This window comes from Otolemur garnettii, unplaced genomic scaffold (assembly GCF_000181295.1).
Source record: "Otolemur garnettii isolate 467f Iridium unplaced genomic scaffold, OtoGar3 scaffold00108, whole genome shotgun sequence".
NCBI lineage: Eukaryota > Metazoa > Chordata > Mammalia > Primates > Galagidae > Otolemur > Otolemur garnettii.
The window spans coordinates 6465073-6474544 of NW_003852503.1; the positions used below are offsets into that span (position 1 = coordinate 6465073).

The 9472-nt window shown below is 50.0% G+C and overlaps 1 protein-coding gene across 1 annotated transcript in view; it reads right to left on the minus strand.

The window, feature by feature from the left end:
• The window catches only part of TMPRSS4 (transmembrane protease, serine 4), a 31562-nt gene extending 22428 nt beyond the window's left edge, over nt 1-9134 (minus strand). The window contains exon 1 of the mRNA XM_023517304.1: nt 9075-9134. Within this exon, the coding sequence (XP_023373072.1) occupies nt 9075-9134 (60 nt within the window). The remainder of the gene's footprint in view (nt 1-9074) is intronic.
• Nucleotides 9135-9472: the final 338 nt, after the last annotated feature.

Here is a 9472-nt window from a genome sequence, read left to right on the forward strand (position 1 = left end):
GGGAGGTTGAGGAAACGGTGTTGGGTAGTTAGGGAAGGCTTCTCTGGGGAGGTGACATCCAAGCCAGGACTTGAGTGACAAGAAGGAGCCCAGTTTGGGGTTGGAGGAACTGAGTAGAAATTGGCTTGGCTGGAACAAGGTGAGAACATGAACAGACAGGAGGCTGGTGGTATAGACACGCCATATGAGCTTGCAAGATACAGGCAACAGGGCTCGCCAATGAATTAGATGCACTTGGGTTTCAGTTAAGCAGATGAGAAGGTGTTTGTTGAACTGTGGAAGGCTAGAGGTGGGGCTGGCTGGAGGGACACTATGGGCCCCTCCCTGTCAATTCACTCTTTCCCACAGAGTGGATTGTGCATGCATGCCTTTGTTGAGGTAGGTAAGGCAAGTTTCTCTTGTTTATTACTAAACCAACAGATACTGCCTTATACAGTCAATAGGATGGACCCGGGATAGTGCTAGACGCTGAGGCACAGAGGGGGAAAAAGGGAGGCTGAGCGTCTGTATTCTCTGGAGCCTTGGGTTTCTCACCCCTGAACTGAAGTGACCCCGGCACCCAACTGTGGCTAATAGTATGTATGTTTTCACTTGCTATCCACTGACTAGTGGTTGTGGAAAAGATTCCATACTTTTTGCAAACAAAAGAGAGACAGCAAAAGTATGCCAAATCAGGCTGTAAGCTACAATTACAGGGACTATGACCATCTTGTTGATTGCCACGCCCCGATGTCTTCTATAATGCCTGGTGACGTTGAATAAAGAGTCGTTAAATGAAGGAGGTGATGAACTTGTCTGAGTTTTAGGACCCAGTCTCAGGCCAGCTTTTAAGAAGCTGGCTGTGGTATAGTCACACAATGAAATGTTATATTGTAGTCAAAACGAATGAGCTACAGGGACACAAAATAATAGGAATGGCATCGGCAATTTAATATTAAGGGAAAAAGTAAGTCCCCAAAAGTTACATCTAGCACAGACTCTTTTTCATAAAGAAGAAAGGGAATGATGAACAGGAGATTTGTGGTGATGCTTTTCTAGCACAGTTCCTGGCCTTTCAGAGAATACTGTAGTTAATATTTGTTGAATTAATAAAACAAACATATTAATTGAACTAGTAAAACAAGACACAAGAAGTGTCTTGCCCTAAAGTGAATAGAAGGGGGAAGTTGAAAGGTTATCATCGACTACCTGTGCTTCCTTCTGCTTTGCTGGAGATGTCTCTGTTTATCCCCAACTTGAACTCAATCCCTGGCCACAATTGCTGCAGCCCAGGCCCAGCCCAGTGTAGCTCAAGCCTTTTTGTCCGGGTCATGGCCTGGGCCAGTCTGCCACAGAGCCTTGACTCATGAGTCCAGCCCAGCTGGTGTCTGCCCTGGGGCTCATCTGGGAATGAAGCTGCAACCATCTGGAGCACAGTGGAAGAGCTGGAATGCTCAGGACCCAGGGCCCAGGAGGGCCAAGGGCAGAGGAAGTAGGGGATGAGGTGGGGAGGTGGAGGTGTTTATTTGATAGCTGGAGAACCCAGCTATTGCCTGATTGCTCAGAGATGATTTTCTTGCTTCTCAGTTGGTTACTGGCAGCTGAAGGACACCAAGGTAAGACCCAAATGTGGAGACAGAACTGTTGACTATTGCATTTTCAGTATCATTAAATAGCTTCCAAATATCCTTTTATAAACGCTATCCTACTTAATCCTTGGAACAACCCTGAGAAATTATCCCTCTTTCACAGAGGAAACCATGGCTTGTATGGTTTCCACCATTAGGTGGCTGCTATGGCTTCAGAGTAAGTAACAGATCCAGCGCTTGGGGCCAGGTTTCTGGATGCAGTGGACTACTGTTATCATTTCCCTGGAGTTTTAGGAACCCATTTGGGTAAGCACCATTAGCTGGTGTTGGTTCCTTTTGAATTTCTACTCTCCTGGAAAGCAGTCTTGTGTACAATTAGCAAGCAATCACCATGCAGAGATTGCCCCCAGCTTCTCCCCAGTCCTTGCTCTGTATGAAGGCAGAGTAACCTCTGCTCAGTTCTTCCATGAATGGGGGTGAGAGACCTCTCCCAAGAGTGTATTGAGAAAAGGGCGTACTGCAGGGCGTGGGACCAAGGAGGGGTTTTATTGACAGTAGCAGTCCTTCTTTCTCACCTGCTTCTCCTTCCTTAACCCCCTCCCCCCAAGCCCCCATCCCCACCACTGTTTTAGACCTTGGAGAAACTCCTGGTTGGGCTTAGCTCAGCTCCAAATGACAGAGGGACAGTTAGAGTCCTATCTTCCTTCCAGTTCAGAGATGAGGAACCCACACACAAGGCAGCTTTGGTTTTAAAACGGAATGAAGATGAAGTGTGCTACACAGAAGTCACAAGCAACCAGCCTGGGGAGTATGAGTTCTCATCTTGCCTTGTCTTCTGACCTGCTGTGTGGCCTTGGGCAGCCCCTCAACGTCTCTGAACCTCAAGGTCTCTTTGGGTAATTGGAATTCTCTTTCAGAGGTGGGATAAAAATGAAATGGACGCGTTCTCACTGGGCTAATAAGGAGGAAGAGGCAGCAGGTCAGCTCCTCTGTCTGTTTTCCTGGCCAGCAGCCTGCCCCCAGGCCTCCTTCCTGTCCTGCTCTCTACGCTGCTGACTCTGCATTGCTTTGCCCCAGAAAGAAGCCAGTAGAGGCAGAGCCGGAATGAACGGGGTGCAGAGTGAGGACGAAAAGTAGGGGCACATAAAGGGGGCTTTCTGGCCCTGCTCCCATCTGTAGCAGCTTCAGTCTCCCTTGGGGGCCAAGGCCCTGGCTTCCTATGGTCTCATAGGGAAAGCCTAGAGCCAGTGGTGCTGCTGTTGCTAGGTGATGGGGGTAAATAGGTCCCGTGAGCCTCTCACAGGTGGCAGCTAGGTTGCTGAGGCTAGTGACAAGCAGTGGGGGGAAACTCAAGGGAGTGGGTGGGGAAAGTTCCCTGGGTTTCCAGAGGCTGCTCACAGTCACTCCTCAGAGCAGGGCTCAGCCACTGCGGGAACAAGGGCTTGGCTGGTCCTCTGAGGAGGTCTCCCTGCTCTCTGACCCCTGAACCTGCACCTCTCCCCCAGCCCACCTGCAAGCAGCTGTGTCAACACTTGCATCTGGGACAGGCAATTTGATGCCCTTGCTGGGCCATAGAAAGGGCCCTCTCTGTTGGATGTCCCAGCCATGACAGGTAAGGTGAGGAGAGGGGGCGTAGAGGGCTGGACGGTCACTGCAGAGCTGGAGGGTGGCCATGATGAGCAGTGCAGAGTCCATGGGAAGCCCTCCGAGATGACTTAATTGTGCACGCCTCCAAGTTCCTCTGACCTGTTACCCTGTCTCCAGGCAGGTCCACCCCAGCCCCGGCCCACACAGGGGGGTATCCAAGCTCTTGCACGAAGCTGCTTTAGGAAGTGTCCCCAAATACACTGCCTCGCCTTTAGATGTCCTTAGAGCAGCACTTCTTCCTTTAGGTCTAACTTCAGCCTGGGCTGCTACATTAGAAACGATTTTGCCTTGTTCTAAGCCACAAAGGTGCTGACCTGTTGGCAATCAGAGCCAAGCCTTGGGCCCCCCTCCCAGCACTTTCTGGCTCTGGGCAGGGCCTGCTGTTATCCTGCTGCCAGCCTGCTGTTCAGCTTCTGCCGTGCTTAACTCCAGGTAGGCCTAGCGGAGATGTAACCATCCCTGTTTCACCAAAGGAGAAATTGAAGGACAGCAGTTACACTGTCCCCACAGAGACAACGTGAAGGGCAGGAGCACAGCATAAGTACCTGCCCGCTGTGTTGAATTGATCTGCAGCCCTGGCTCCCATGGGAAGCCCCTTGCTTCCAGGTGGTGCCCCTGCTAAGGTAGCTCTTACAAATCCCTCTGAGAACCTTCCCTTGGTCGCAGGGGAAGTAGTCCATTCTCTCCAGCCTCTCTGAGTTATCAACGATTCTACTTTGCTTAGATTTCCCTCTGCCCATGGTGGTGGGTCCATCTGAGCCCACTTTCCCTCCCCAGGAGGGTCTGATTGAAAGGAAGGCGCCAGCATCTTTGCACACCTGAGACCCCTGACCAGACAATGGCTGAAGGGGACTCCAGGGAGCCAACAGGGGCCAGGCTGCAGTTCAGACTTCCAGCCTGATGGGGACACCTGGGGGTTTGCTATGGGGAGGGCTGATGGATTTAAAGCTTAGACGGTTTCTGTAACATTGCAATTCACTGAGCTAAGGAGCTGCCACCCGGGACGCAGCCTGATGTTTATAAGAATTCCACAGCTTTATACTGTTTTTGAAAAATCGTGTGCCCTTTTGCTTGTCCTGAATTATCCTTTTAAGGACAAGGGAAATAGCAGGGAGGAAGAGGAGCTTTGGTGGTGTGAGAAGGGCTAATTCCTCTGTTACGTGGGGAACAGCTTCAGGCAAATCACTTAACATCTCCCAGACCTGGTCTGCTCCTTTGGAGTGCAGGTTACCACAAAACTGACTTCACAAGGTGATGGATAGTGAGCGAGGTGCCCCCCTGCTAGGTACACTGTGCCTTTTCAAGCTTGCTCACGATTTTTTTTTTTTTTTTTTTTGAGACAGAGTCTTACTATGTTGCCCTCGGTAGAGTGCAATGGTATCACAGCCCACGGCAACCTCAAACTCTTGGGCCCATGCGATTCTCTTGCCTCAGCCTCCCAAATAGGTGGGTGGCGGGTGCCTGCCACAATGCCTGGCTATTTTTGTTGTTGTCATTGTTTAGCAGGCCTGGGCCAGGTTTGAACCCACCAGCCCCAGTGCATGTGGCTGGCACCCTAACCACTCAGCTATGGGCACCGAGTCCCTGCTCATGATTTTATAGACTTGCTCCTGGCTCCTTTCAGCTGATCCATGTGGTTTGAGGGGTCTCAGTTGCTTTGGTTAGAAGGGGGTTGTCCCCTGTCTCTGCTCTTCCCAGCTCTGAGTCAGGCACACCAGCCTGAATCCAGCTCTGCCTCTTCCCAGCCATGTGGTCCTGGGCAAGTTAATGAATTGTCTACGTCTCAGTCTCCTCATCTGTAAAATGGGGAGAAGGTGATCTACTGCATGGGGTTGGCAGTGAGCACAAGCCTGGCCTGTGCTTGACATATAGAGGAGATGAGTAGGGGAACTTCCTGCCGTCAGTTCCAGCTCCCCTAGAGGCCTGGGGAGAGGACTCCTTATGGTGTTCCAGGAGGATCTGCACAGAGGCTCCACGCAAGGGCAGGATTGAGCATTCACATTTGTTCAGGGTGCTCCAGTGATGACCAGCCTGGGTTGGGCCAGTCTGGCTGCAGCAGCTCATCTGCCAAAGGTCTTAGTGACTCCTGGATCTCTTCCCTGTGAACCCTGAACTCACGATCCTATAAATAGTGCTTTAATGGTGCTTCAGCGACTTCTCTGCATCTATTACTTTGTGATTGCATAACCTGGAGTTCCTTTACCACTTCTCTGCCCACTCATACAACTCTGTGAGTGCTTTGTCAAATTTTTCCGTGCTGGGATGCTGTTTTCTAGAAGAGGCTGTGTTTACAGCAGAAGGAGCACAGGCCTTAGAATCCTGAAGCCCAGGTCTAAGCCCTACTTCTGCTTCTCACGGGCTGGAGGCCTTAGGCAAGTTATTTAACCACTGAAATCCTTCATTTAGTATGTGCAGGAGAGAGAGAGAGATACAATAAGTCTTCCTCCTTTTGAGCCCCAAATATGCTTAGAAGATAGCACATGGTCTGGTGCATAGTTAAGGGTATAACTATTTTTGGCTGTAATAACAACAATAATACTGTATTCATTCAATTAAGCACCTTCTTGGGGGCTGGAGATACAGTCGTCAACAAAGAGGCAAAGTTCTTGCGCTATGGAACATATATTCTATTGTTTTTATCAATTATTAAAACAATATTAAAATAGAACCCGCTGAGTGCGTGACATAGTAGATACTCAAAAACTATTCATTATTAACGAAAGAGCTTCACAGAGGGCCTGGCATGTTACTTAATAGGAGCTGAACAAATGGTAGTTATTTCTGTGATTTCATAGGCCTGACTTCAGGAGGGGACTCTATGGACTAAGTGCATCTGGGGAGAGTGACCAGGGGAGTTAGGGGACCCAAAGTGATGTCATGTAAACTGCGTGGACTCTGCAGGGAAGAGAAGCAAGGGCCAACAGGAGCTTGGACATGGTACTTTCAAATGTTTATCACATCCCAAGGAAGAGGCCAAGGACCAGGCAGAAGAGGAATGTTGGAAGTCACAGAAAGCCCTTTCTCTTGGCAAAGGGAAGATTGGTTTTTTTTTTTTTTTTTTTTTTTTTTGAGATGGAGCCTCAAGCTATCCCCCTGGGTAGAGTGCCGTGGCATCACGCTCACAGCAACCTCCAACTCCTGGGCTCAAACGAGTCTCCTGCCTCAGCCTCCCAAGGAGCTGGGACTTCAGGCGCCCGCCACAATGCCTGGCCATTTTTTTTTGGTTGCAGCCATCATGGTTATTTGGCGGGCCCGGGCTGGGGATTCGAACCCGCCACCTTAGGTGTATGTGGCTGGCGCCTTAGCCACTTGAGCCACAGGTGCCGAGCCAAAGGGAAGATTGTTTTAAGCAACCAGAGCTTCTGGGAAGAGAAAGCTTGTGGGGAACGGGCTATGAGGTGGCAGGGCCCCTACAACCTGGGGAAGCATTCAGGGAATGACCCCCACCCCCAGCCACTTCTCTTAGATTAACCTTCTTTTCACCTGCCAGAAGTCACGTAGCCCATGCATACTTTCCTTATTATCAGCTAGTACCCAGTCTTTCCTCCTTAAAGTTAATCCTTACCCCAGGTGTTAAGATTTACCTTGTTAAAGATAGTTTATAAATAAAGCTGCTTCCACAGTTTGGTACTGGCCCCATCAGCTGCGTCAGTCCTTCCTGACTCCATCCTAGCTCTTAACTCCCGTCTTTCTTGGCTTTATTTCTCTATTTCTTAAGACAGCCAGTTCTTCTTCTACCCCCACCCCAAGACAGGTGAGCAGCTGCTAATGAAATTTATTTCTCTAATTCCACTCAAGTCAACTCTCCCTCCTCACTTTGGTTCTCCAGAGAAGCGGGGTTAGATTGTGAAAGTAGTTTCGGAGGCAGACAAAGGCAGGGCTAAATAATGGCTGTAAGCACCCTGGAGAATTCGGCAGAGACCCCATCCCCACCCCTTGGGCAGTGCAGCCAGAGGAGGGAGGCAGGAAGAACAGGTGGGGGGGATGGTCCTCTCAAACATCGGGGCTCTGTTTCTTTCTCTGTTCTGTGTGGGAATTCTGCATTAGATTTCAGTGGGGCAAAGTGTCTAAGGCGGCAATATACTCAGAGAAACCACTCACCTAGAAGTTGGCTAAGGCTCTTTCTGAAGAGTCTGCTATTAGGCTGAAACTTCTTGTGTTTCCTCCCATGGATAAAACTAATCCTAGGCCTGATTCACTGATTCTCTAAGCCGATTTTCTATCCTTGATGGTTTCCTAGTAAGTTTTCCTGATCAGCATTAGGTAGGAAACTTTATCTTAGTCTTCTCAGAAATCTAACATAATTATAGCCACTGGCTTTCCCTTTGTTCCTGGCTGAGTGACCCTTTTCAGCTCACTGACTTCTTTGAGCCTTGATTTCCTTGTCTGTAGCATGGGGCTTACAACATCTCAGAGGGTGAGCATCAGACTCGAGGCAGATTCTGGACATGAAAGAGCCTCAAATACGCTGCCTTTGTATTAGGTTAGAGACGAAACGTGGCCACTGTTCTCATTCTTAAGATCACAGTGACTCCCAGTTAGGATAGGTCCTCCCAGAAGCCTGACCACACCCTCCTCTCTGGGCTTCGGAGGTGTGCTCATGGGTGATATCCCAATGTCAGGGTGAAAATGGGGTGAAACCGAGGTAGCTGACCTCAGCTGCAATTGCTGACATCAGTGGGTGAATGAGAGGCCTGCTCTGCCTGGGGTGAGGGAAAGCATTTTCACCTGCTCCTGTTCCACCCTTAAAATACCCAGAGCTTAGGGCCTGAACCTTGCATACCCTTCTCTGAATCCCCCACAGTATCTTGCCAGTACCTAGCACCTAGTAGGTGCTCAGGGAACACACACTGAGTGAATGAGTATGTGCAGATTATACAAGAAGGGTTTGAGAGCATTGGACATGCCTAAAGCCTGGGTCAGCCCAACCACACCAGCCGACAAAGCCTAGCCAGACTGATGTGTAGGATATTCTGTGACAGATGTCACTGCCACCCCTGGACAAGGCCCATCTCAGTCTCTCATGCCCTTGCTCCAGTGCTTGTTTCATTTGCTCCTGTCTGAGGGTTTGGGGTTGCACCTGGATTATGCCAGGAAACTGGGAGCTGTTCTGCTAGCCAGGAGGGTAGGAGAGGACTGCCATGGTTATGAGGCTTATTTACAAATTTCTCTGCTGCCGTCATGAAGGTTAGTCAGAGCACAAGCTGGAGGTGGAGTCAGATGTATCACAGGGGGATTGTCACGTTGGCTGTGCTGACTCTCCCCTGTCCCTGTCACTGTGGTTTCCAGGCAGGCTCAGGCCCATTCCTTCCGCATAACTAGCCCCATCTGGGATGAAACACCTTGGTAACACCTCAGCTGGAAGGGGGCATGTTTTCTAACTTGGCGTGAACCTTGTTGTCAGGGTCAGATAAATAAATCAGCACCTGGCTCTAGGGGATTCTGTCTTCAACTCCTTATCTGTCATTCATTCATTCACAAACATTTACCAAGCGCCTGTCTGATGCCAGGCCCTATGGTAGGTTTGGGACTAAAAGACATAGACATTGTCTTCAAGAAGCTCCCAGTCTGGTGGCCACAGATTTATAAAATCTATGACAGCCGAATGCACTTTAGGCTTGCAGGAGCTCATGTCTTAGTGAATCATTGCCTGGGAACTTGAAGTACTTTATTGAGGCTGATGTTTTTAACCTAGCAGGCTGAGGGCAGAAGAGGTGCCTGGGAAATCTGAGGCTGTGAAAATGTTTAAGCCTGCAAGCAGTTGTCTCCTGCTGTCCTGGGTTGGTTCCAGGGCCTTGGAAAGCTTTTTGAGAGTCCCTGAGTCCTGTTTTGGTCTATTTTTCTCATCTCCATCCTTACCCACTTCCCTCTCTCCTCCTTTCTCACACTCAGCTCGTCAGCTCTCTTAGGCTTTGTCATGGTTCTAGGCTGGGGAGTGAAGGGTGCTGGTGCAGGTGACTGCTGTGTTCTCAGCTGCAGTGAAGGAAGGCTGGGAGGACGAGTGTGCAGGAGGCCTGGCTTCCAAATCCCTTCTCCAGCTTAGGCACAGAGCTTGATCCTCAAGATCAGGAGGGAGATGGAGAACGCTGGCAGATGCTATTTCCACATTGGCAAGTGCGTCTCTCTGGGCCTGGAGTGCTCCCCACCCTCCGCCCCCTCTAGCTTCTGAGCTCCATGAGTAGGATCCCTGGTTGCTTTCTCTTCCCCTGATGGGTGAGTCCCTAGTGCCTGGCACAAGTGAGACATTCCACCCTTCT